We start from the raw sequence: 27867 nt of genomic DNA, 5'->3' as shown, positions 1-27867 counted from the left end.
TAAGTTACAACATAAATAAGTTTATTATTGTAATATACATAAACCAAAGACATTTCTTCAGACATGCAAATTGTGGATTTAAAGAAAATGTAAATGGAAAATCACTAATATCGGGAGTTGAAAAAGGCTTCTATCCTATGTGAATTCTCTGGTGTTTAATAAGAGTTGATTGCACTGCAAAACATTTCCCACATTGTGAACATGAAAAAGGCTTCTCCCCTGTGTGAGTTCTCTGATGGACAGCTAAACCTGATTTTTTATAAAAACATTTCCCACATTCTGAACATAAAAAAGGTTTCTCCCCTGTGTGAGTTCTCTGATGGACAACTAAATCCGATTTCTGATTAAAGCATTTTCCACATTCAAAACATGAATATGATTTCTCACCTGTGTGAATTCTCTGGTGTATGACAAGACTTGATTTACCTTTAAAACATTTCCCACATTCTGAACATGAAAAAGGCTTCTCACTTGTGTGAGTTCTTAGGTGTATAACAAGAGTTGATTTCTCTGTAAAACATTTCTCACATTTTGAACAAGAAAAAGGCTTTGCACCTGTGTGAGTTCTGAGGTGTATAGCAAGAGTTGATTTCTCTGCAAAACTTTTTCCACATTCTGAACATGAATATGGCTTCTCTCCTGTGTGAGTTCTGTGATGTTTAACGAGGTACGACATTCTTGCAAAACATTTTCCACATTCTAAACATGAATATGGTTTCTCCCCTGTGTGAGTTCTTTGATGGATAACTAAGTTTGAATTTTGATTAAAACTTTTCCCACAATCTGAACATGAATATGGCTTCTCCCCTGTGTGAATTCTCTCATGTCTAACAAGCTCTGATTTCTGATTAAAATATTTTCCACACTCTAAACAAGAAAATCTATTATTTGTGTGATTTTTGTTTTGAGTAACAAAAGACATTTTGAGGGACAAGCATTTTCTAAATTCTGCACTTGAAAATGGCTTCTCTGCTTTCAGAGCAGTTTGATTTTTAATGCCTCTTTCTTGACTTTTATTTTTCTTACTAGTCTGTGATGAATCAGAAGATAGCACCTGTTTAAAAGGATCAGATGATAGATCTTTGGTGTGAAGGGATGATGAGATATCTGGAGTAATGGCATTCTCTTCAGTTATATCTTGTGTGATATCAAGGTCATCTGATTTAAAAATTGTAGATATCAGTTGTCCCTCTGATCTTTGGGTGCAGTCACCTGCTAAGAATAAACATTACTGTTTTTGCATAATATATCCGTAAAAATTATTTGTATAACATTTCTAAAATACCCATAGAAATTGCAAGTTATGTAGAAAAATTCAATTATTTACTGAGACAAAAAAGTGAGAATGTAACAATAGACCTCAGAGCAGGAACGTGTAAAGCATGATGTCGGCCCTGTTTGTTCATTCTGCCTCCCAAATACTGGAATAATAAACTACAAAAAATGGTATGTAAGTCAGAATGATACCAATAAAAATTTAACCTATCGGTAAATACAGTAGTTGTGAATTCTGCTAATTTTCTTCTCTGCATCAAATGAGAGAATATTTCAATTTATTGTTATTGTTTGCAGAAGATCGGAAATATTAAAAATACAAAATGTCTTAGAGGTGGCAGAACTATTGGGACGGCCAGGAAATTAGGAATTTGTGGGAACCGGTTACCAAATTTGTTGCTGAGAGGCTGAATATTGTTTTGTCATTTCAGAATCTAATTACTTCACGGTTATTATCTGCAAGGGGAATTATTTTTAAGGACTGGATAACTTCTAATAATAAAATTTTTTAAACAACAGGTTAGGCTAAAGGGTGCTTTACACGCTGCGACATCGCTAGCGATAGCTAGCGATGTCATGCGCGATAGCACCCGCCCCCGTCGTTCGTGCGACATTTGGTGATCTCTGCCGTAGAGAACATCATCACTACAGCAGCGTCACACGCACATACCTTTTCAGCGACGTCGCTGTGACCGCCGAACAATCCCTCCTTCAAGGGGGAGGTGCGTTCGGCGTCATAGCGATGTCACTGCAGCGTCACTAAGCGGCCACCCAATAGCAGAGGAGGGGCGGAGATGAGCGGCTGGAACATGCCACCCACCTTCTTCCTTCCTCATTGCGGGAGGCCGCAGGTACGAGGTTGTTCCTCGTTCCTGCGGTGTCACACATAGCGATGTGTGCTGCCGCAGGCACGACAAACAACATTGCAACTGACCAGACAGCGATTTTTGGTAGGTGAACGACGTATCACAGACCAACGATTTTTGTCTCTTTTACGATCGTTTAAAGTCGCACATAGGTGTTACATGGTGCAATGTCTCTAACGACGCCGTATGTGCGTCACAAACACCGTGACCCCGACGATATATCATTAGCGATGTCGCAGCGTGTATATGGCCCTTAAGTTAAACATCCAAATATAATAATTGCTGGTATAAGGTGCCCTTGACACGTCTGCGTGTCCAGTACAAGTGAGGTCCGTTTTCACGCGTACCGGAGACACGGACACACGTAGCCCCATTAAAACCAATGGGTTTGCACACACGTACGTGTTTTCACATTTCAGATAAAACCTCGTGTCTGTGAAATAAAATGTTTTTCTATACTCACCTGTCTCCACCTCTGATGTCTCCAGCACTGTTGTCACTTGGTTCCGACTCTCGCGCATTATGCTCATTGCATATGCACTGCACCTTGGACCAGAAGCAGCAGCAGCACCGTACACAGCAGCACCATGGACCGGTAAGTATAGAAGTTCATGCTGCCCGTGTGCTATACGGATGTCACACGGCTAGCACACAGACACACGCACACACATACGCATCTACACCACGGACTGTGGAAAACGTGTATGTTTTGCACGGATGTGTGAAAGAGGCCTAATGAAAAGATATTTGGAAATAGGGGCAAAAATAAAGGGTTTACTCTTTATTTCGCTCTCCTCTAACTGGGAAAAGAAAGAAATTGCAAAATGTATTATATTTCTTGTATTTATGTCTATGGTCTATATTTGAGCATATACATAAAAAGGACATGGACTGGTGTCTACACAATAGATTATATTTTTCTTCACGTGATTTTCTAAGTTGTCAGCACATTGTATATATACTGTCATTTAGCTTTGTAGTTTAGAGACCTGGGATGGTAAGGGTCAGCATCTTCTAATTCTAATTCTGTAAGCTCTGGGTGGAACGGATTTCACTCCAACAGAAAGACTTCCAATTCCCAAAGTAATGGGGGCAGTTTTGGTTTAGCAGGAGAATGGTGACTACTTGATTGTGATATGGCCGAACTACACCACAGATAAACCAGACACAGACGGTGACTGAGAAGAATGTGTGACTTCTCTGCATTCAGTGGTTACTACTCACCTGGGAGGTTATCTGTAGGAATCTCCTCTTTACACCACTCATATCCCCTTACATATATCTCTGTAGTATTAATATCGGTAAGATCTTCACCCTGAAACAAATATTGTAAAAGTCACAAACAGATGGAGAATTCACATCTATGATCAGCGCTAATCCTGTCATCTCCACCGTTCTCATTACACAAGTATAAAACATATAATACTGGGGGATAAAACAAGACTGAGCACAAGACCTTCACAGCCGTCTACACATCATAGGGAGATTTCATGTCACCTTCTCTCCATCTACCTGATGATCCTGAGGAACACTGGGATTTTCTTGTTTACAGTCCTGTGAAAGAAGAGGACGGGGACATCTCTCTGGTGTTGTCCTCTTACTGGATAGAACTGGAGGAGACACATACAGGAACTGAATTCATTCCTTCATTACAGATAATAATAGGCCATGTGTATTTAGCTCTGTCTATTACCTGGTGTAGTGAGGGGTTGAGGAACATCCATCATGACATCCTTGTACAGATCTTTGTGTCCTTCTAAATACTCCCACTCCTCCATGGAGAAATAGATGGTGACGTCCTGACACCTTATAGGAACCTGACACATACAATGATACCGTCATCCCCCGATCCCTTCATAGCGTTACTGTATAATTTCCAGGCACAGTCACCTCTCCAGTCAGCAGCTCAATCATCTTGTGGGTGAGTTCCAGGATCTTTTGGTTATTGATGTCCTCATGTATCAGGGGGTGAGGTGGAGGCTCCGTGATTGGGCTCAGGGGTCTTCCACATTCCTCAGACACAGGGTCCTGACAGCGCTCACTAGAGGTCTTCTTCACTACTGTGTAATCCTGGTTATGGAGAGACACATTAATAAATCTCACTACAGACATTTCCAGAGTCCTCACCTCTCCAGGTCTGTCCATCTGTTATTCCCATAGATAAGAATGATGTAATGTGACGTCATCAGAATCTCTCACCTCTCCAGTAAGCCGGAAGAGGATCTCTAGGGTGAGGTGTAATATCCTCTCCGCCATCTTGTTCCTGTCCATATCCATCCTCGAATGGTTAATCAGTAAAATTCTCTTATATAGAAGATCTCCACTGACAGGATCCAATATTATAGGGATCTTAATGTGAAGAAGAGAAAATCTAACATCATAAAGATTCCCATTTAATTAATACAATAACTGGAAATAAGGGAAATACGTAATTACTTACCGCTAATGTGTTTTTTCTGAACCCATAACAATACCACGAGAGAGGGGATCTGCCATTCAAGGACAGGAAACCTACAAGATAAAAAGAGCGGTACCTCTGTCCGCATCAGTTGGATTACAAAGCATGAAAGTACCTCCGAAAAAAGGAACATCATTATGACATCCCCACCACCATCAATTTCCACGTGAGTAAGGGGAAACACAAAAACACTGGTAAAACACCCAGGTGCAGGGAGGGAATGTAAGGGTGTTGTCATGGGTTCAGAAAAAAACACATTACTGGTAAGTAATTACGTATTTTTCCAGCAGCCATGACAGCACCACGAGAGAATTACATAGAAAAATATCTTAGGGGGGGACTCAGTCTGCAGAAGCTGTCTCCCAAAGGTGAGGTCGGTGAAGGACAAATCCAGCCTATAGTGTTTATAAAAAGTGGACGGAGAAGACCACATGGCCACCTTACAGATCTGCTAGATGATGACCTCCGATCTTTCCGCCCAAAAAGATGCCATCGCTCTTGTAGAGTGAGCTGTTCGACCTGCAGGCATTTCCTGACCACTAGCCATGTAAGCTATAGAAATAGCATCCCTGATCCATCAAGCTAAGGTGGACTTAGAAGTCTTGAGCCCCTTCCTACTACCATGAAATACTACAAACAATGACTTGTCCTTCCTGCAACTCTTAGTGAAGGACAAATACTCCTGAAGACAACGTCTAACGTCCTGGCAGTGCCACCCTATAGGGTACTTTACACGCTGCGATATCGATATCGCTAGCGAACGTACCCGCCCCCGTCGGTTGTGCATCACGGGCAAATCGCTGCCCGTGGCGCACAACATCGCTTACACCCGTCACACGTACTTACCTTCTCTGCGACGTCACTGTGGCTGGCGAACCACCTCCTTTCTAAGGGGGCAGTACGTGCGGTGTCACAGCGACGTCACACGGCAGCCGTCCAATAGAAGCAGGAAGCGGAGGGGCGGAGATGAGCAGGATGAACATCCCGCCCACCTTCTTCCTTCCTCATTGCGGCCGGCCGCAGGTACGAGGTTGTTGCTCGCTTCTGCGGTGTCACACATAGCGATGTGTGCTGCCGCAGGTATGACAAACAACCTCGCTACTGAATAGGCAACGATTTTTGGTAAGTGAACGACGTCTCACATACCAACGATTTTTGCCTCTTTTGCGATCGTTTAAGGTCGCTCATATGTGTTACATGCTGCGACGTCGCTAACGACGCCGGATGTGCGTCACAAACACCGTGACCGACGATATATCGTTAGCGATGTTGCTGTGTGTAAAGCGGCCTTATCTCTTCCTGAATAGATGGACTATCATAAAATGAAGGAAGCACAACCTCTTGAGTCCTATGAAACTGAACATTCACCTTTGGTAAATAAGCTGAGTCATGTTTTAGGACTACTCTGTCTTCAAAAAACTGAGTATAGGGTGGATCTATGGACAGGGCCTGTAAGTTACTAACCCTGCGTGCTGAGGTTAGGGCGACCAGGATAATAGTCTTGAGAGACAGTTTTTTGAGTGAGATAGACTCCAGGGGCGCTCAACCAGGGCTTAGTTAAGGCTGATAGGACTAAATTAAGATCCCACGATGGCAAGGGCATAAAGCGCCGAGGTCTGGATCTAAAACAGGCCCAAATGAATCGGGAAATCCAGCGGTCTCCAGCCAGGTTATAATTATACAAAGTGCCCAAGGCAGAAACCTGAACTTTTAGGGTACTAACTGACAGACCTAATTCTAACCCTTTCTGGAGGAATTCTAGAATGACTGCCACTGGAACTGGGCCAGCAGGATTTGTACCTGTGGAGAAGAAGAACTTGTTCCATATCCTTCCGTAAATCTGTGTAGTCACTGGTTTTCTACACTGCATCAGGGTAGTAAGTAGACCTGGAGAGAACCCCCTGCCTCCTAAAAGTGACATCTCACATTCCAGGCCATTAGATGCAACCTGCTGGTCAGAGGGTGGAAAACTGGACCTTGAGAGAGGAGGTCTGGTAGTTCTGGTAGAACACATGATCTGGTTATCGACAGTGTGGTTAGCCAGTAAAACCTAAAATCATGGTCTCTTTGGCCAAAAGGGGGCTATTAGAATAACTGCTAATTTGTCCTCCCATACTTTCTTCAGGACTGCTAGAATGAGGGCTATTGGAGGGAAGGCATAAGCGAGGTTGAAGTCCCATTTGATCAACAGAGCTTCCACTGAGTGAGGTCAATCCTTGGGTCTGGGGAACAAAATTGGTGAACCTTCGTGTTCTTCCTGGTTGCAAAGAAATCTATTTCCGGAATACCCCACATTTCCGTTATCTGCGTGAAAACAGACTGTTTTAAGGTCCATTCTTGATATAACCTGCTGTGACTGAGAAAGTCTGTTATAGAGTTTTCCTTCCCTTTTATGTGTACCGCTGATAAGGACTCCAGATGATTTATCGCCAGACAAAGGATTCTGCTTGCTATATCCATATAAGTGGTCTGGAACGAGTACCTCCCTGGTGATTGAGGTATGCAACTGTTGCTTGATTGTCTGACAGGACTTTGACATGGCGACCTTTCAGTGATGGCAGAAATTGTCTTAATGCTTTTTCTACCACAAGTAATTCCCTGGTAGTCGAGGAACCGTGAGCTTCTCTTCCAGACCATATTCCTTGGATCAGATGATCGTGTAAGTGGGCCCCCCAACCGTACAAACTTGCATCGGTGGTTACTACCTCGGACTCAGGGATTATCCAAGGCACGCCTCTTCTTAAATTGTCTGGATTCATCCACCAATGTAGAGACTGTATCGTGTGAGGGCTGAGAACTATAGTCCTATCCAGGCGATCTCCCAGAACTGCCTGATGTTCCAGGATATCCCACTGGAGAATTCTGGTATGTGCTCGAGCCCAAAGAACTGCTGGATTGGCTGATGTTAAGGAGCCCAGAAGAAACATCGCTCCTCTGAGAGACACTTGAGTGGTATTTATTACCCTTTCTATTTGGGTTTGGAGATTTTGCACCTTGGAATCTGGGAGTCGACACATCTGGGTGCCTGAATCCAAGGTAAGTCCCAGAAAAAGCTGAATCTTGCATGGATGTAATCTGGACTTCACCTGGTTTATGAGCCAACCTAGCCCTGTCAGGGAAGACTGTACTTATTTTAGAAGGGCTGCACAATGGTGAGCAGAGGTGCCGACGATCAGGAAGTCATCTAGATAAGGTATGATGAGGACTTCTTTCTGATACAGATGAGCGGTTAACTCCGATATTAACTTTGTAAAAATCCTTGGTGCCACCGCCAGGCCGAAAGGAAGGCCTTTGTACTAGAAATGGCAGATCTTCCAGCCCATATTCAGGACTACTCTGAGGAACCTCTGATATTGACTGTTGATCAGGACATGATAATACGCATCGCATAGGTCCACTACCACCATGTGACAATGTGGAAACAAGTACTTCACTGTGGATCTCACCGACTCCATCTTGAAGCTTTCTATATGAAGGAACCTGTTGAGAGCTTTAAGGTTTATTATAGTTCGATATGAACTGTCGGGCTTCCTCACCAAAAAGAGGGTGGCGTAGAATCCTTCCCCCTCTTCTTGTCTGGGAACTTCTAACAAGTGACTTCCTTGGTTAGAAGCTGTTGAATCTCCGTCTCCAAGGCAAGCTGTTCCGCTTGAATGGTGAACCTTTGAGGAGAAGTTTGGTGAAAGGAAAGTTTGAGGCCAGATCTTACTAGGCCAAGTATCCATGGATTCAATGAGATCTTTTCCCTGGACAGAAAGAAATGAGAGAGTCTCCCTCCGACCTGGGGAAACAAGTCACTGGGAGGATCTTTTCTGGTCCTTATAGGATCCCTTGAACATGAACCCCTTCCCCGCCTTCTTCCTATCGGACCAATTACTTTGACTCCTGTGTGGAGCACCACGGCGAACCTGTTTCTTCCGAAAGGACCGTCTGGAGGCTGGAAAGGATGGAAAAGGAAATCCTTTCTTGCTATCACTAGCCTTCTCTAGGATATCATCCAAGACCAGGGTGAATAAATATTCTCCCTGAAATGGGATAGTGCAGAGTTTTGTTTTGACTTCTTCTGCATGTCCCCATGCCAGCATTTTAACCAAAGGGCTCTTCTGGCTGCATTGGATAGTGACGCTGACTTCACTGCTAACTTATGCGGGTGTCACACAGGACGATAAATCGTGCGATCGCGTAAGCGATCGCACCCACCCCCGTCGTTTGTGCGTCACGGGCAATTAGTACAAAGTCGTTAACCCCCCGTCACACGTACTTACCTCCCGGGTGATGTCGCTGTGGGCGGAGAACATCCTCTTCCTGAAGGGGGAGGGACGTTCTGCGTCACAGCGACGTCACACGGCAGCCGGCCAATAGAAGTGGAGGGGCGGAGATGAGCGAGACATAAACATCCCGCCCACCTCCTTCGTCCGCATTGCCGGCGGCCGCAGGTAAGCTGTATTCGTCGCTCCCGGGGTGTCACATGGAGCGATGTGTGCTGCCACGGGAGCAACGAACAACCGGAGCACAGAGGGATGAACGAGATTATGAAAATGAACGACGTGTCAACAATGAACGAGAAGGTGAGTATTTCTGCCCATTCATAGGTGTCACACGGTACGATATCTCTGACGATGCCAAATGTGCGTCACTAACGACGTGACCCCGACGACATATTGCCAGATATATCGTACCGTGTGACGCCCGCATTAAGGCCGCTTTACACACTGCGATATCGCTATCGATATTGCTAGCATGCGTACCCGTCCCCGTCAGTTGTGTGTCACGGGCAAATCGCTGCAAATGGCGCACAGCCGCACAATATCGCTTACACCCGTCACACGTACTTACCTGCCTTTCTAAGGGGGCGGTTCGTTTGGCGTCACAGCAGCGTCACTAAGCGGCCACCCAATAATAGCGGAGGGGCAGAGATGAGCGGGCCGAACATCCCGCCCACCTCCTTCCTTCCTCATTGCGAGCGGACACAGGTAAGGTGAGGTTCCTCGTTCCTGCTGTGTAACACATAGCTATGTGTGCTGCCGCAGGAACGACGAACAACCTACGTCCTGCAACAGCAACGATATTTGTGAACGGAGGAGCGTGTCAATGATTCACGATTTTGCGACCTTTTTCGATCGCTCGTAGGTGTCACACGCAACGACATCGCTAACTAGGCCGGATGTGCGTCACGTATTCCGTGACCCCAACGACATTGCTTTAGCGATGTTGCTGTGTGTAAAGTGGCCTTTAGTGGAATCTGCCAAGGTGTCTGCTAGAAAGGCCGCTGCTCCACGCAACCAGGAAAGGGATGAAAAAATTTCCTCTCTTGGGGCCTTTGTTCTAAGCTGATTTTCCAGCTCATCGATCCACACTGCTAGAGACCTAGTCATACTGAAGATGGTCGGTCTTGAGGGTGCACACACTAAAGGATATACTTTTTTCTGCTTTTTCCCTAGTTTTAGTTTTTTCTACGCATTACTCATTTTCCCTTGTTCCCTTTTTTCCATAGTCTCTCCTTTCCCTTTCCCCAACCCCCCCCCCTCTTCCCTTCCCAATGCCCACCCCCTTTTCCTTTCCCTTCCCTTCCCCCCTTCCCCCCCCTCCATTTCCTGACGTATATCCCTCTTAGTTTTTCTTTTTTCTCTTTTCTTTTTTTCTTTTTTTTCTTTTTTTCCTTTTTTTACTAGGGTTGATTATAGTTGATAAAAAATTAAAGAATTATTAAATTGATTCTGAATAAATACACCATTCCCTTAGTCCTCTTGTCTTATTTCTTCTATTTTTTCTTTTATTTGATCTTTTGCAGACCCGGACGGGCAGCTTTTTCCTCTGGTCCAGCTTTTCCATATATTTCTACAGAGCCCTTTCTGTGTAAACTGATGAAGGTCGGATGACCGAAACGTCTTTAATAATTACACAGATCAATGAATAAAATATAAAACAATTTCAGTTGAATGCTTTGAGTGCTGGATTTTTTTCAATTTTTTGATCTGGGGTGGGACCCTATCCAAGCACCAGCGACTATAGAAGGAGTGCCACATTTCTATATTCTATATAGTATATCCTTTAGTGTGTGCACCCTCATTTTTTCTTATAATGGCCAATGTGGCGTTTTCTTATACTGCGGATGAAATGGCAGATATTATGAGCCGTACCACAGTGCAGAGTGATTTTTTGCATATTCCTACTTCTGAGCTTCGAACCCGTGATTTTCAGAAGGAATCTAGAAAATTACAAAATTTGGAATTGCACTGTGCCACTATTGCAGAATACGTACGTGTTCAAAGAATTCCAAGAGGACTACGGGTTGGTGTAAGACCGACCATCTTCAGTGACAACCCTGATTTTTGTAATCGTTTTGAACAGATTCTTAACAAATGCTCTTTTGACTTAATGACTTTGACTTTGGATTATTTAAATCAAGCGATCATTACCAAACGTGAAGAGATTGTCGTGATTGAGCAACAATTAAATTCCACCTCTTCGGCTGAGGATCTGGCGAAAATCAAAGATCAAGTTACAAGAGATTTACAAATCCATAAAATTGAAAGTCAAAAAATTAAAAGAGAAAAATTCCTACGGGATACTGAGGACTATAAAAATAATCGAGTTTATCGGTGGCGTGATACATCCTCCAGAGTGTTTCCAAGACGTTTCCAATATTCCTCTAGTGGTGATTCGGCTTCGGATTCGGAATTTTCCTTTACCAGACGACCAAAACCACATTTTTTAGGTCAAAGAAACCGCAGAGGTCAAAGAGGAAACCTAGGCGGGGGGGACAACGCCACCGAACCTGCAAGAACAACGATGGTCACCAGATCCCAGGTACGCCGGATACCATTGTAGTCAACATTTCTTCTAAGAATTTGTTACCGGATCAAATTAGTCTTCTTCAGAAGGGTTTATCTTTTTGTCCTTCCTACAAATTCAATACATTCCAGTTACAAATCGACTTACTAAGATTTTATCGAAATTTACGTATTAAGGCCCATTTTTCATCATTATCTGATATAGGCCTGAGACCATCGACACAATCTACCTCTATTGCTCCTATCAATATCCAAGGATTGGGACTCAAAACTAAGAGCACTTTCATGCCTCCCAAAAGTAACCCTCCAGTGGAAACGTTCATAGGTTTATTGGAACATGACATTACGTCATTTTTCAAAGATGTGTCTAACAAATCATTACACTGTCCTTCCAATTTTTCAGATAAGGATAAAAATGCGTTGGCATCTCTTATGCAGGATAAAGACATAATTATCAAACAAGCCGATAAAGGCGGAGCTTTGGTAGTTATGGACAAATCCATGTATTTACGGGAAATACTGAGACAATTGGGGGACAGTAATGTCTATGGAATATTGGCAAGTAACCCGACGAATAGGATTCGAGATAGGATTAGATCTGTGACCGGCCACTATCTACAAAAGGGAGTAATAGATCAGAAGACATTTGATTTCTTACAAAAGCAGAATCCAATCATTCCTGTCTTTTATGTACTCCCCAAAATTCATAAGACCTTGGTGAACCCTCCTGGTAGACCTATAGTGGCGGGCACAGATTCTATCCTTTCCCCTTTAGCTATTTTACTTGAGAAGATTATTACTCCTTTGACTAAAAACATTCCTTCTTTCCTGTTGGATACTGGTCACTTCCTAGAGGTGATTCGTGGACTTGATACTATTCCATTTGATGCTTATCTCGTGACTTGGGATGTGACAAGTTTATATACGTCTATTGTACATCAGAAGGGCATGTCAGCAGTTCGTGAGTTATTGTTACAACATAACTTTTCGAGTGATACAAGTGATTTCTGTCTGGACTTATTACAAATAGTGTTAACTGAAAATTTCTTTTTGTTTCAGGACATCTATTATATTCAAAAACAGGGGACCGCGATGGGGTCCAACGTAGCGCCCCCGTATGCAAATACGTACATGTCTTACTTTGAAGATACATTCATATATCCACATAAGGGATTCCAAGAGCACTGCAAGTGTTGGAAGAGATTTATTGACGACGTTTTTTGCATATGGGTTGGCCCGTTGGATTCCATCATGGAGTTCCATAATTACATTAACAGCATTTGGTCTGAACTTCAATTTGTTATACAATATGATTTACATCATATCAATTTTTTAGATGTCACTGTTACGAAATTAGAGAATGGACATTTACAAACAGATTTGTACATAAAGTCGACGGACAGGAATAACTTACTCGCATATGATAGTTGTCATCCCAAAGCCATGAAGAATTCTATACCTAAGTCCCAGTTTCTTAGGGTACATAGGATTGTTAATCAACAAGAAATTAAAGATACCAGATTACAGGAGATGAGGACTAAGTTTCTGGCGAGGGGTTATCCACAGGAGGTTTTGAATAGTGCTAGTGTGAATACCGAATCTTCTATTGGTAAGACTAGAGATAAACGTTTGGCTTTCGTTCATACTTACCATCCTTTTTCTTACAAAATTCATAAATTCATCAGAAGTCATTGGAACATCTTGCGTAAAGGGTACCCGGAGGTGGAAGAATTTAAATCACCTTTTCTTCCTTGTTTTAGACGACCGTCCAACCTCAGTAATAAATTGGTGAGAGCTGATGTGGGCGCCGGTGTGACTGGACCCGTTCAAACTCATCTTTATACCCAGAGACGTGGTACTTTTCCATGTTTAAATTGTGCCCAATGCAGTAATGTGCTGAAAGGTGATAGAGTTTTGCATCCCTACAGTGGTCGGGGTTATCCAATTAGAGGTTTTTTCACCTGTGAGACATCTTATGTTGTATATGTAGTGAAGTGTCCTTGTGGCCTACTCTATGTAGGCGAAACCACCCAGACTGTTAAGGAACGTATATCACAACATAAATCCACCATTAGGTGTGAGAGATTGACTTTACCTCTTCCATCTCATTTTCATAAACAGGGACATAGTGTTAGTCAATTACGGTTCCAGGTGTTAGAGCAGGTCTTGCCAAATAGAAGAGGAGGTGATAGGGTTAAAAAATTGAAACAAAGGGAGGTGTATTGGATTTTTACTCTTCAGACTTTGGAGCCCAAAGGCCTTAATCGTGATTTCGATACTTCTAGTTTCTTATAGCTTTTCATTCATTTATGCCTACTTATTATTATCTTTTTCAGAGGAGTTGATCACTGATTTGATGATGGCCGGTCCCTTTAGGTATTGTCTTATAATCTTTTTCCTGTTTCTTTCTTAACATAATCCTTTTTTCTGCTTTTTCCCTAGTTTTAGTTTTTTCTACGCATTACTCATTTTCCCTTGTTCCCTTTTTTCCATAGTCTCTCCTTTCCCTTTCCCCAACCCCCCCCCCCCTCTTCCCTTCCCAATGCCCACCCCCTTTTCCTTTCCCTTCCCTTCCCCCCTTCCCCCCCCCCTCCATTTCCTGACGTATATCCCTCTTAGTTTTTCTTTTTTCTCTTTTCTTTTTTTCTTTTTTTTCTTTTTTTCCTTTTTTTACTAGGGTTGATTATAGTTGATAAAAAATTAAAGAATTATTAAATTGATTCTGAATAAATACACCATTCCCTTAGTCCTCTTGTCTTATTTCTTCTATTTTTTCTTTTATTTGATCTTTTGCAGACCCGGACGGGCAGCTTTTTCCTCTGGTCCAGCTTTTCCATATATTTCTACAGAGCCCTTTCTGTGTAAACTGATGAAGGTCGGATGACCGAAACGTCTTTAATAATTACACAGATCAATGAATAAAATATAAAACAATTTCAGTTGAATGCTTTGAGTGCTGGATTTTTTTCAATTTTTTGATCTGGGGTGGGACCCTATCCAAGCACCAGCGACTATAGAAGGAGTGCCACATTTCTATATTCTATATGATATATCGTCAGGGTCACGTCGGTAGTGACGCACATCCGGTAGCGACATCGCAGCGTGTGACGCAAATGAGCGACAATCAACGAGCTCAAATACGTGCGATATCGTAGCTCAATGTCACGTCGCTCATTTCCATAATATCGCTGCAGCGACGGTACGATGTTGTATGTCGCTCCAGCGGCATTACACATCGCTGTGTGTGACGCCGCTGGAACGACAAACATCTCCTTACCTGCCTCCACCGGAAAAGGAGGAAGGAAAGAGGTGGCCGGGAGGTTCCGGCCGCTCATCTCCTCCCCTCCTTTTCTATTGGGCGGCGGTTCAGTGACGCTGCTGTGACATCGCTGTGATGCTGAACGAATCTCCCCCTTAGAAAGGAGGCGGATCGCCGGTCACAGCGACGTCACAGGGCAGGCAAGTGTGTGACGCTGCTGTAGCGATAATGTTCGCTACGGCAGCGATCAACACATATCGGCCGTACGACGGGGGCGGGTGCTATCGCGCTCGGCATCACTAGCATCGGCTAGCGCTGTCACAGAGTGTAAAATCTGCTTTATTCCAGGTGGAACAGGAGGCGTCGTCAAAGGGATATTTTCTCTTACAGGCACCTGGAATGGAACACTTCTTATCCGGTCTCTTACATTCCCTTGTAATCGGGGCCTGTACCTTGTCTATGACAGGGAAGGTGCGTCGTTTCCTTTGCTCCAGGCCACCAAACATACGATCCTGGATAGACTTCTCAGGCTTCTCATCCAGGATGCCCATTGTCGATCGTACTGCCTTTACTAGCTTCCTTGTATTTTCGATCGGGAAGCATTGACGACCCCCTGAGTCACTATCTAAGAAGGAGGGTGAAGGCGAGGCAGAAGCATTGCATTCCCCTTCTGACCTATCAATTTCTTCATAAGCAGGATAGGATTTTTCCGAGCTCAGAATATCTTTGGACAAGGATCTAAGGGAGTCCCTTACCTCTGCCTTAATTATGGACCTCAGATCAGAGGCAAATCCCGGGGCTTCTTTCGACAATGTCTGCTGAATGCAGTCTCGGCACAGCCTTTTTGTCCAGGAACTAGACAGTTCCTTCTTACATAGAGTACATTCCCTATAGGCCGCTTTACATGCAGCGACAATGCTAACGAGATGTCATTGGGGGTCACGGAATTCGTAACGCACATCCGGCCTCGTTAGCGACGTCGTCTACATATCAATTCTGGATACTGATGTATTATTGCTGTTCGCACACCTGTATATCATTCTGGACTTTCACGTATTAGTGCTGTGTGCACACCTGCATATTATTCTGGACATTCACTACTTGTTTGCTGTGCATACTCTTGCATTCTGGACATTCATGTATTTGTCTTCTGTGCGCAATCCTGCGTATTATTTCTGGACATTCACATATTAGTGTGGTTTGCACTTACATTTAATTTGTAGTTGCCTAGTGTTCTTCTCTGTTATTACACTGTGTGTTTTATTATTTGATAATGCAGAGTATTCACCCAACCCTTGTCTCAGTTTTATTATATTCCATGCTATCAGATTCCAGAGTATCTACATAATTGTTACACTCCCTGTGATGGCTTATAGTCTACAGGGGATGGGTGAAGACACTGTAGGTGAGGGTAGAGTTGATCGTACAGTCAGGGCTGGCCTTAGCCCGAATGGTGCCCTGTGCAAAACTGCCCTTTTGTGCCCCCCCCCCCCAGGAGGCCATTTTTTTTATATCCTAATAAAATTGATCTCTTCAAAGGTACCATAAACTCCAAGTTTGTGCTGGAGAATCTGCACCACAAATCCACCACGTCTGATCTCATTCTTTTAGAGGTCTTCCGATGTCAACCATTTATGCTGTATCCCTGGATATTACATCATGGATGGTACATGCGGATCTCACCTATGGGGTGCACATGTATCTGGAGAATGAGGCGTTGCCGCTCTTCGTAGAGAGATGATATAACTTCCTATACACTTAGAGCGGCGCAGGTCATGGCCCCATTGGTGGGATCAACATCTACTATACAAATCCTGAGGATAAACGTACAGGATGATGCCAAACAATGCACGATGGAGCCAGCGGCCGATGCTGCGTGTACTCTGGACCAAAAAGTCCAAAACACAAATCTTAAAGGGGAATGTACGACATTAGAAAAAAAAATCTCTGCTTTCTTTGTAATAAAGAGTCCTCAGGTTATATGTGTCACTGCCTCTCAGCTCCAATGACCTGAACAGACTGAGGTGCAGTACCACATACACACCATGAGGCCATGAGGACAGGGGGGCACTGTGTATGTGTCACTGCCTCTCAACTCCACTGACCTGAACAGACTGAGCGCAGAACCACATACACACCATGAGGGAGGGGCCCTGTGTATGGAAGAACTATGGCATATATACTGTAATCCCTTTATTAACCAGTTTGAGCTCACACCTGCTGGCAATGCTGCAAATAATTTTGTTGGAAAATTTGTAAGATAAATCCATGCCGAATCATGTGATATTCTGTAGAATTTCATAATACACACCTCAGCTGCTGCAGAACCTCATCATACACATCTCAGTTGCTGCAGAACCTCATCATACACACCTTCTATGCTGCAGAACCTCATCATACACATCTCAGTTGCTGCAGAACCTCATCATACACACCTTCTATACTGCAGAACCTCATCATACACATCTCAGTTGCTGCAGAACCTCATCATACACACCTTCTATGCTGCAGAACCTCATCATACACATCTCAGCTGCTGTAGAACCGCATAATACACCTCAGCTGCTAGCGATGCATTACATTGATAGAATGGCCGTCATACCTACACTAAACCATTACATGTGCTGTGCAGACGGCAGTGACGCCATGTCACGTATAAGACTCCAATTTTATTTTTCTACAAGATAAGTTCTCTGACCACTGATTCCTCCTGCATGACCCCCGGGTGTAAGGAATCAGACACTGGCTCCATTATTGCAGTCGTGTATATTTTACTCTGATGCTGCCATGTTTCATATAAAACACATATAAAACACATTTAATATCTGTCCGGGGACGTTGCAACCAGGATGACGAGCCCAGGAGGCCGGTCCCTGGCGGCTTCTCCCTGCTCTGCTGCCCTGGACTGACCAGTGTCTCCACTGTGTCTGACATTCTGCACATTAGTCACATCCCCAAAGTATATAATATACGGCTAGGATTTCACTTGCCAATCTGAGTGGTCATGCGATCGCTCACCAGTGATTTGCGGACTGATGGTCATCTGCTGAATGACGTCTCCTCCTGCTTCTCTCATTGTTATAATTTTCAATTTGAGAGAAACAGGAGGAGACACTAGTATATGAGACACTATATATGACGAATGACGTCTCCTCCTGCTTCTCTCATTGTTATAATTTTCAATTTGAGAGAAACAGGAGAAGACGTCATTCGGCAGATGACCACACATTGTAAATCGCATGTGAGTGATCAGATGACTAAAGCCCGCTTTACACGCTGCAATGTATCTTACGATGTGTCGGCGGGGTCACGTCGTAAGTGACGCACATCCGGCATCGTAAGGTACATTGCAGTGTGTGACAGGTACGTGCGATTGCGATTGAACAGTAAAACGTTCATCGCATGCACATCGTTCATTTCTCTAGAATTGAACGTCAGATTGTTCATCATTATTATTATTATTATTATTATTATTTATTTATAGAGCACCATTAATTCCATGGTGCTGTACATGAGAAGGGGGTTACATACAAAATACGTATACAAGTTACAGTAGACAGACTAGTACAGAGGGAAGAGGGCCCTACCCTTGCGGGCTTACATTCTATAGGATTATGGGGAGGAGACAATAGGTGGGGTGTAGGTCAGGCGGCAGCTCCGCACGGTGGTCGGGCGGCAGCTCCGCACGGTGGTCGGGCGGCAGCTCCGCACGGTGGTCGGGCGGCAGCTCCGCACGGTGGTCGGGCGGCAGCTCCGCACGGTGGTCGGGCGGCAGCTCCGCACGGTGGTCGGGCGGCAGCTCCGCACGGTGGTCGGGCGGCAGCTCCGCACGGTGGTCGGGCGGCAGCGAGTTCATTGTAGATTGTAGGCATTTCGGAACAGGTGCGTTTTCAGGTTCCGTTTGAAGTTTGCAAGGGTAGGGGATAGTCTGACGTGTTGAGGCAGCGAGTTCCAGGAGACTGGGGATGCTCGGGAGAAGTCTTGGAGTCGGTTGTGTGAGGAGCGAATGAGAGAGGAGGAGAGGAGGAGATCTTGGGAGGACCGGAGGTGACGTGTTGGAGTGTAGTGGGAGAGTAGTTCGGAGATGTACGGAGGGGAAAGATTATGCACAGCTTTGTAGGTCAGTGTTAGAAGTTTGAATTGGATACGGTGGAAGATTGGAAGCCAGTGGAGGGACATGCAGAGAGGAGAAGCGGGGTGGTATTGAGGAGAGAGGTGGATAAGTCGGGCAGCAGAGTTAAGGATGGACTGGAGAGGGGCAAGCGTGTTGGCAGGGAGGCCACAGAGGAGGATGTTACAGTAGTCGAGGCGGGAGATTATGAGGGCATGCACTAGCATTTTAGTTGATTGCAAATTGAGGAAAGGGCGGATTCTGGAAATATTTTTGAGTTGAAGACGGCAGGAGGTGGTGAGGGATTGGATGTGTGGTATGAAGGATAAGGCAGAGTCAAAGGTCACTCCGAGGCAGCGAACTTTGGGTACTGGCGAGAGCGTGGTGTTATTTATTGTAATAGATAGATTAGGTGGAGAGTGTAGGTGAGACGGAGGAAAGATGATTAGTTCAGTTTTGGCCACATTGAGCTTTAGGAAGCGAGAGGAGAAGAAGGAGGATATAGCAGATAGACATTTCGGGATTTTGGACAGCAGAGATGTGGCATCTGGGCCAGAGAGGTAGATCTGGGTGTCGTCGGCATATAGGTGGTATTGGAAGCCATGGGACTTTATGAGTTGTCCCAGGCCAAATGTGTAGATAGAGAAAAGTAGGGGTCCTAGGACAGAGCCTTGAGGGACGCCAACAGAGAGATGGTGGGATGAAGAGGTTGTGTGGGAGTGGGAGACACTAAAAGTGCGATTTGAGAGGTATGAAGAGATCCAAGAGAGGGCAAGATCTCTGACACCAAGGGAAGAGAGGGTCTGTAATAGGAGGGAGTGGTCAACGGTATCGAAGGCTGAGGACAGGTCTAGGAGTAGGAGTATAGAGAAGTGCTTGTTCGCTTTGGCAGTAAGCAAGTCATTTGTGATTTTAGTCAGGGCAGTTTCGGTGGAGTGATGTGGACGGAAGCCGGACTGTAGGTTGTCAAAGAGAGCGTTAGAGGAGAGGTGGGAGGAAAGTTCAGCATGGACATGCTGTTCCAGGAGTTTTGAGGCAAGTGGGAGTAGTGATATGGGGCGGTAGCTGGTAGTAGAGGTTGGATCGAGGGAAGGTTTCTTTAGGATAGGTGTTTGACACCCTGGGAACGATGAACAGATCTTACCTGCGTCCTGCGGCTCCCAGCCAGCAATGCAGAAGGAAGGAGGTGGGCGGGATGTTTACGTCCCGCTCAGCTCCGCCCCTCCGCTTCTATTGGCAAGCTGTCGCGTGACGTCGCTGTGACGCCAACGTCCCTCCCACTCCAGGAAGTGGACGTTCGCCGCCCACAGCGAGGTCGTATGGACGGGTAAGTATGTGTGACGGGGGTTAATCGTTTGTGCGGCACATTCAACAAATTGACCGTGCCACACATACGATGGGGGCGGTTACGATTGCATACAATATCGTATGCTGGATCGTAAGGTGTAAAGCAGGCTTACCACTCAAATCAGCAAGTGAAATCCTAACAGAGCACATATTACACACCTTTAGGATATGGCAGGTCAATATTCAGAATTACATTACATTACACGTGACAGGTACAGAGCATATGTAGGGTGTATAATAAAATTATATATGTATTACCCCCTACATATGCTCTGCACCCACTCTGGACGCAGCTGCAGGGCCCACTGGCATAACATCACATGCTCCCCCTGATGTCATTACACCTATCCGGGGCCCACAGCTGCAGGGCAAGGGCGAAACAGGGAGCCAGTGGCCATCTGATCCTCAATGGTGTTCAACCATGCATCTGAGGAAATATCAATGGTCCCCATCACCCACAGGCTCAGTCATTCTGCCACTGCATAAAATACACCATATACATGACACACATACAGTAGATACTATATAAAAGATAGCTGGATGCAGGGTCGGACTGGGGTATCTGGGGTCCACAGGAGGAGTTAACTCTAGAGGTCACACAACAACTATATGCAAATACCTGCAGGAGCCCCCACACAGCCTCCTACGCGCAGCAGGAGCCCCCACACAGCCTCCTACGCGCAGCAGGAGCCCCCACACAGCCTCCTACGCGCAGCAGGAGCCCCCCACACAGCCTCCTACGCGCAGCAGGAGCCCCCCACACAGCCTCCTACGTGCAGCAGGAGCCCCCCACACAGCCTCCTACGTGCAGCAGGAGCCCCCCACACAACCTCCTACGCGCAGCAGGAGCCCCCCACACAACCTCCTACGCGCAGCAGGAGCCCCCCACACAGCCTCCTACGTGCAGCAGGAGCCCCCCACACAGCCTCCTACGTGCAGCAGGAGCCCCCCACACAACCTCCTACGCGCAGCAGGAGCCCCCCACACAACCTCCTACGCGCAGCAGGAGCCCCCACACAGCAGTAAAAACGCAGTGCTGGGACCGGAGGAGACAGGAAATTTACGACTTCTTACCTCTCTGCGGCACCCCCCCTGAAGCATGGCCGTCGGTGCCCTGTGCAACAGCACAAGTCGCACATGCCTAAAGCCGGCCATGCGTACAGTGGACTGAGGGTTACTTCAGGTTGTAGCCTTGTCAGAAGAGGTAAGTCTTCAGGTTCATTTTCAAGGTTTCCACGGTAGATGAGAGTCTGATATGTTGGGGCAGAGTTGCAAAGCATGGGTGAGGCGCCGGAGAAATCTTGTATGCGATTGTGGGAAGAGGAGTTAATAGGAGAGGGGAGAAGGAGATCTTGTGAAGATTACAGGTTGTGTACAGGTAAGTACCGAGAGACTAGGTCGCAGATGTATGGAGGGGACAGGTTGGTTAATATATCACGGTTAGTGATTTGCAATAGAGTCTTTGGGCAATTTGAAGCCAGTAAAGAGATTGATGGAGAGGAGAGGCCGAGGTATAGAGATAGATTAGTTGGGCAGCAGAGTTTAGGGTAGATTGTAGGGGTGCGAGAGTGTTACAAGGGAGGCCAGAGAACAGAAAGTTGCAGTAGTGACGGTGGGAGATGAAGGCATGCACTAATGTTTTTGCAGACTCTTGGTCTAGGAATGTACAGATCCAGGAAATATTTGTGAGTTAAAGTGGCAAGAAGTGGATGGAGTTTGGATATGTGGCTTAAAGGACTGAGCAGAGTCTAAAGTTAACACCAGGTAGTGAGCACATAGGACTGGGGAGAGTGAGCAGCCATTGATTTTGATGGATAAGTCAGGTGGAATGTTCAGGGCTGTGGAGTCTGAGTCATGGAGTTGGTGTGCATTTTGGTGTTGGTATAAGATGGACTGACTCTGACTCCTAAAATATATAATAAATTGAGTACAGTGGTTCAAAGCAGTATGTGATGAATATTTTTTTCATAAGAATTTGGTACATTTATGAAAAGTTATGAAATGTCCTATAAATATCTGTTCTATTCCTGATGAAAGGATCTAGGCTTTTAGTTGAGATGAATCTGTGCTGCAAGTCAGCTACATGATATAAGTAGTGATGTTACCATTTTACTACAGTAAATTTATCATAAACATGAGTCAGCTACAGTGGAAACCAGAAGTTTACATACACTATCTAAAAAGATACATCTGCATTTTTTTTTCTCGCTATCTGACATGAAATCAGAATAAACCTTTCCCGTTTTAGGTCAATTAGAATGATCAAAATTGTATATATTTGCCAAAAGCCAGAATAATGAGAGAGAGAGAGAATGCAGAAAGTAATAAAAATGCCTTAAAACAAAGTCAAACGTTTACATACACTAAAGGGGGCTTTACACGCAACGACATATTTAACGATATGTCGTTGGGGTCACGGAATTCGTGACGCACATCCGGCGTCGTTAGCGACGTTGTTGCGTGTAACAGCTCCGAGAGAGTGTTAACGATCAAGCATACTCACCTAATCGTTGATCGTTGACACGTTGTTCATTTTCAAAATCTCGTTGGTCGTTATGGACTCAGGTTGTTCGTCGTTTCTGAGGCAGCACACATCGCTACGTGTGACACCCCGGGAATGACGAAGAACAGCTTACCTGCGTCCTCCGGCAACGAGGTGGCAATGCAGCTGGTCACCGCCCCTCCGCTTCTATTGGTCTCTGGGACGTCGCTGTGATGGCGCACGAACCTTCCCCTTAACGAAGAGGTTGTTCGCCACCTACAGCGACGGCACTAGGAAGGTAAGTACGTGTGCCGCGTGTTAGCGATATTGTGCGCCATGGAAAGCGATTTGCCCGTGACACACAAACGATGGGGGCGGGTGCTTTCACGAGCAACGTCGCTAGCGATGTCGCTGCGTGTAAAGCAGCCTTTAGAGCACTGTGCTTTTAAACAATATAGGACAGCCCATATGATGATTTTATGTCTTTGGAAGCTTCTGGTAGGTTTATTGGCAACATCTGAGTTATTTAGAGACACACCTATGGATGTATTTTAATGCACACCTGAAACACACTGCTTCTTTGTGTAGCATCATGAGAAAGTCAAAAGAAATCAGCCAAGATTTCAGGAATAGAATGGTGGACTTGCACAAGTGTGGTTCCTCCTTGGGTGCAATTTTCAGATACCTTTGTGGAGGTCACCTGAGCTGTAGTATGTTTGTTTAAATGTAATAAGAATATCTGTGTATGTAACTAATCAAAATGTAGATGTAGATGCAAAATTATCTGTCTTTCTATGTAGCAATTGCACAGACCTATAGTATAATTCAAAGTTGTATAGTCATGAAGGAGTTAACCAAAGATAATGAAGCCAAAATGTGAAGCTACAAACTCTTATCTGTAGTGTCCACACAGAAAGAATGTTTTAATGAACAGATGTATTGTACAAATGCTGGGAGAAATAGGGGAGTGACACTCCCATAAACTCTGTGTATCATTTTCAAGGCCGAAGGTGCCTTCTGTAATAATTAAGTTTCTTTCAATATATAACGAGCTCAGTTGGTGACGCTGGCTGAAAAGAGAGCATGTCTGTGTTCTTTGTTTTATATACATTGATATATATATATTGCCACTGATATACAGCTAATACGGCACCGTCTCTGGATATCCCAAATGAGGACTCCATTAGCAGTCTTCAACGCAAATTCCTCCCTTGACACCTGAAGGTGCTTCGTTCATCTATACAAACAATTAGTAGCAAATACAAACAAGTTGGGAATGTCCAGCCATACCGCTCAGGAAGGAAATGGATTCTGCGTAGAATAGATAAATGTGCTTTGGTCAGACATGTGCACATCAACCCAAGAGCAAAAGCAAAAGACCTTGTGAAGATACTGGCGGAACTGGTAAGATTGTGTCATTATCCACAGTGAAATAAATACTGTATCAACATGGGCTGAAAGGCCACTCTGCCAGAAAGAAGCCATTACACCAAAAAGTAAAAGAAACCAACAAAGCAGAATCCAAGCAAGATGTCTCATGCTCAAAAATATTTAAAAATTAGCTTTATGAATCCACTTTAAAAATCTGTTCCAGTTTTTTAGGCAGAGTAATTAAAGAGTTGTGCAATCTAGAAGCGACAACGCGTTTCGGCGCTATTTAAGTGCCTTCATCATGGTCTAATGTGCACTGTCTACTAGTTCCACTAAATACTGCTAAAGCTGCTCTAAACAACAGGTGCTTGTTTAATTAAAAAAAAAAGTGTATCCCACCTATTTAAAATGCACACAAAAAAGATCTTAATGAATATATGTAGATTGTATAGGCTAATTAAACAAAGATTTCATTTATCCTAAAAAATCTAGCTGAAAAAAAAATCGTTATTACTTACCAGTAATTAGATTTTCCAGAGCCACGACAGCAGTCAGGAGAGAGGGTTCACCTACGCCGAAGGACAGGAAACCTACAGCTTTTAAAAGGTGGAGCCTCTCAATAAAGAACAATCTTGATGTTCTTTCTTTGATGTCCTCATGAAGGAGACTGTGATCTCTGAAACATGTTGACCTGTACAAAGAATAAAGAGATGAAATAATCAATCAACATCGATTCCTTTGGTGATAGCGCGGCATAAACCCGATTCATTCTGTTTCACATTTATCTGACATATATGCCACTCCCATATCCATTTTTTTTTTATTTGCGACACCCATGGACAAAAGAAAATAACATCCACGCTAGTGACAAAGGACCAACACCAAAAGCAGGTAAGAACAGAAATAAGGGAGGGAACATAGATGGTGCTGTCATAGCACTGGAAAATCTAATTACCAGTAAGTAATACTGACTTTTCCCTTCTCTGCGACAGCACCCAGGAGAGATTGTAATGTGCCAGAGAGGGGCAGTCATGGGCAGGAGTTTTGGTCCTCAACCCAACCTGGCACAGTAAAGACACGGGGGGGCAGAGTGGTAGAAGGAGGAAGTGTGGAGCTGGTACCTTTTTGCTGTGGTCCAGTTGAGTCCCATTCACTTCCATGGGCCTTACGCCCTATACGGTCAGTAAGGAGACGACCACCAGGTAAAACTTCCATAACTTTACTGAACAAATGTTTTACAGTTGATTTCCATTTTCTAAGGCAGATTCGTCATCATCATCATTATCACCATTTACAATCATTTGGTTCTATACCCAGCTCGGCTCTACAGTGACAGCAACCATGAAGTGACTTATCCCACTGTCTTTGACCCAATCCCTCAGCATGACGGTGGATCATTCAGCTCAGCTGCGACAGACGGACTACTTTGATGTCCTCCCGCTGAGATTGCATTCTGACAGGTGCTGGCCTCAGGAAGGGTCGCCTTACTTCTCCTCTCTTTGCTCCCTAGTTTTTTGCCTCACTGTAGACGAGCTCCCTTCTTCCTATATTCTCTTCTCTTGTTACTTCTTCAGTCCTGTCTTTGTCGCCTCCACACTATCCACTCCACTTTGCTTTGTCAGACCCTGCAGGTTCTCTCTCTTGTCCTTCTTACGCTCTCATACTCTCCCAATCTGCCTCTGCCCAGGAAACCTCTGTCCTGTTTGCCCTCCTGTGGTGGGTAACCACCCCCCCTCACTTTACCCCCTCCATCACACCCATCCTCAAAAAGCCCTCCCTTGACCCTTCCTCTGTGTCAAACTATCGCCCCATATCACTTCTCCCCTATGCCTCAAAACTACTGGAACAGCATGTCCATCTTGAACTGTCCTCACACCTCTCTTCCTGCTCTCTCTTTGACCCGTTACAATCTGGCTTCCGACCCCATCATTCCACTGAAACTGCCCTAACCAAAGTCACTAACAACCTACTAACCGCAAGAGCCAAGCGACACTACTCTGTCCTCCTCCTCCTGGACCTGTCCTCTGCCTTTGACACAGTAGACCACTCCCTTCTACTACAAATTCTCTCATCCTTGGGCATCACAGACTTGGCGCTATCTTGGATCTCCTCATACTTAACCAACCGAACTTTCAACGTCTCCCACTCTCACACCACTTCCTCATCTCGCCCCCTATCTGTCAGGGTCCCCCAAGGTTCAGTTCTTGGACCCCTGCTGTTCTCCATTTACACCTTCAGCCTGAGACAGCTCATAGAGTCCCACGGCTTTCAGTATCATCTCTATGCTGATGATACGCAGATCTACCTCTCTGGACCTGACATCACCTCCCTACTAACCAGAATCCCACAATGTCTGTCTGCTATTTCATCCTTTTTCTCTGCTTGATTCCTAAAACTGAACATGGACAAAACAGAATTCATTGTCTTTCCTCCTCCTCACTCAACCCCCCCACCTGACATATCCATCAATGTCAATGGCTGCTGCTCACTTTCCCCAGTGCCACATGCTTGCTGCCTGGGAGTAATCCTAGACTCTGATCTCTTTTTCAAGCCACACATCAGGCCCTTTTCACCTCCTGCCGCTCAAAAATATTTTCCGGATCCGTACATTCCTTTCCCAAGAAGCTGCAAAAACCCTAGTACATGCCCTTATTATCTCCCGCCTAGATTATTGCAACCTCCTGCTCTGTGGCCTCCCTTCTAACAGTCTCGCACCCATACAATCTATTCTAAACTATGCTGCCCGGCTAATCCACCTGTGCCCCAGCTACTCCCTGACCTCTCCTCTCTGCCAATCCCTTCACTGGCTTCCCATTGCCCAATGACTCCAGTTCAAAACACTAACCATGACCTACAAAGCCATCCACAACCTATCTCCTCCCTACATCTGTGACCTAGTCTCTCGGTACTTACCTGCACGTAACCTTTGATCCTCACAAGATCTCCTTCTCTACTCCCCTCTCATCTCCTCTTCCCACCATCGCATCCAAGATTTCTTCCGTGCCTCCCCATACTCTGGAGTGCTTTGCCTCAACACATCAGACTCTCGCCTACCTTGGCAATCTTCAAAAGGAACCTGAAGACCCACCTCTTCCGACAAGCCTACAACCTGCCGTAACCCTCAGTCTGATACAGCGCCACACAATCAGCTCTACCCTAACCTACTGTATCCTTACCTATCCCTTGTAGACTGTGAGCCCTCGTGGGCAGGGACCTCTATCCTCCTGTACCTGTCTGTGTCTTGTATTGTTTAGGATTATTGTACTTGTCTCTATTATGTACACCCCTTTCACATGAAAAATGCCATGGAAATGATGGCGCTATAATAATAAATAAAAATAACTATGACCTACAAAGCCACCCACAACCTGTCTCCTCCCTACATCTGTGACCTAGTCTCCCAGTACTTACCTGCACGTAACCTTCGATCCTCACAAGATCTCCTTCTCTACTCCCCTCTCACCTCCTCTTCCCACCACCAGACTTCTCCCATGCCTTCCCCATACTCTGTAATGCTCTGCTACAACATATCAGGCTCTCACCCACCTTGACAAGCTTTAAAAGGAACCTGAAGACCCACCTCTTCCGACAAGCCTACAACCTACTGTAACCCTCAGTCCGCTATAGCATCGCATGCCCAGATCCACCCTCACATATTGTATCCTCACCCATCCCTTGTAGACTGTGAGCCCTTGCGGACAGGGTCCTCTCTCCTCCTGTACCAGTCTGTGCCTTGTTTTTTTTATAATTATTATACTTGTCCATGTTATGTATACCCCTTTCACATGTAAAGCACCATGGAATAAATGGCGCTATAATAATAATAAATAATAATAATAATACCTCCTCCTGCAGAGCTGATATATCCCAGTGGGCTAAGGAACCTCTGCTAACGTCATGCCCA

At 45.0% G+C, this 27867-nt stretch overlaps 1 protein-coding gene across 1 annotated transcript; it reads right to left on the bottom strand.

The window, feature by feature from the left end:
- Window positions 1-27867, bottom strand: LOC142312129 (uncharacterized). Its single transcript, XM_075351020.1, has 9 exons — window positions 27807-27867; window positions 24482-24654; window positions 4582-4652; window positions 4341-4490; window positions 4032-4211; window positions 3835-3958; window positions 3654-3751; window positions 3366-3456; window positions 1-1215 (listed from the first exon to the last, which is right to left on the bottom strand). The coding sequence occupies exons 4-9, from the start codon at window positions 4416-4418 to the stop codon at window positions 131-133; spliced, it is 1656 nt and encodes a 551-aa protein (XP_075207135.1). The 5' UTR covers window positions 4419-4490; window positions 4582-4652; window positions 24482-24654; window positions 27807-27867; the 3' UTR covers window positions 1-130.

Source organism: Anomaloglossus baeobatrachus, chromosome 5 (genome assembly GCF_048569485.1).
Source record: "Anomaloglossus baeobatrachus isolate aAnoBae1 chromosome 5, aAnoBae1.hap1, whole genome shotgun sequence".
In the NCBI taxonomy this organism is placed as follows: domain Eukaryota; kingdom Metazoa; phylum Chordata; class Amphibia; order Anura; family Aromobatidae; genus Anomaloglossus; species Anomaloglossus baeobatrachus.
Note: the sequence above shows the minus strand (reverse complement) of the source record. Positions and strands in the feature narration are given on the sequence as shown.

Bases quoted from the DNA above. Each gene is read 5' to 3' on its own strand.
- LOC142312129 (XM_075351020.1), bottom strand. From the start codon at position 4,418: ATGGATATGGACAGGAACAAGATGGCGGAGAGGATATTACACCTCACC. The intron at 3,752-3,834 runs GTAATAGACAGA...TGTCTCCTCCAG, and splicing joins TCAACCCCTCACTACACCAG to TTCTATCCAGTAAGAGGACA. The intron at 1,216-3,365 runs GTGAGTAGTAAC...GTTTATTCTTAG, and splicing joins TCCTACAGATAACCTCCCAG to CAGGTGACTGCACCCAAAGA.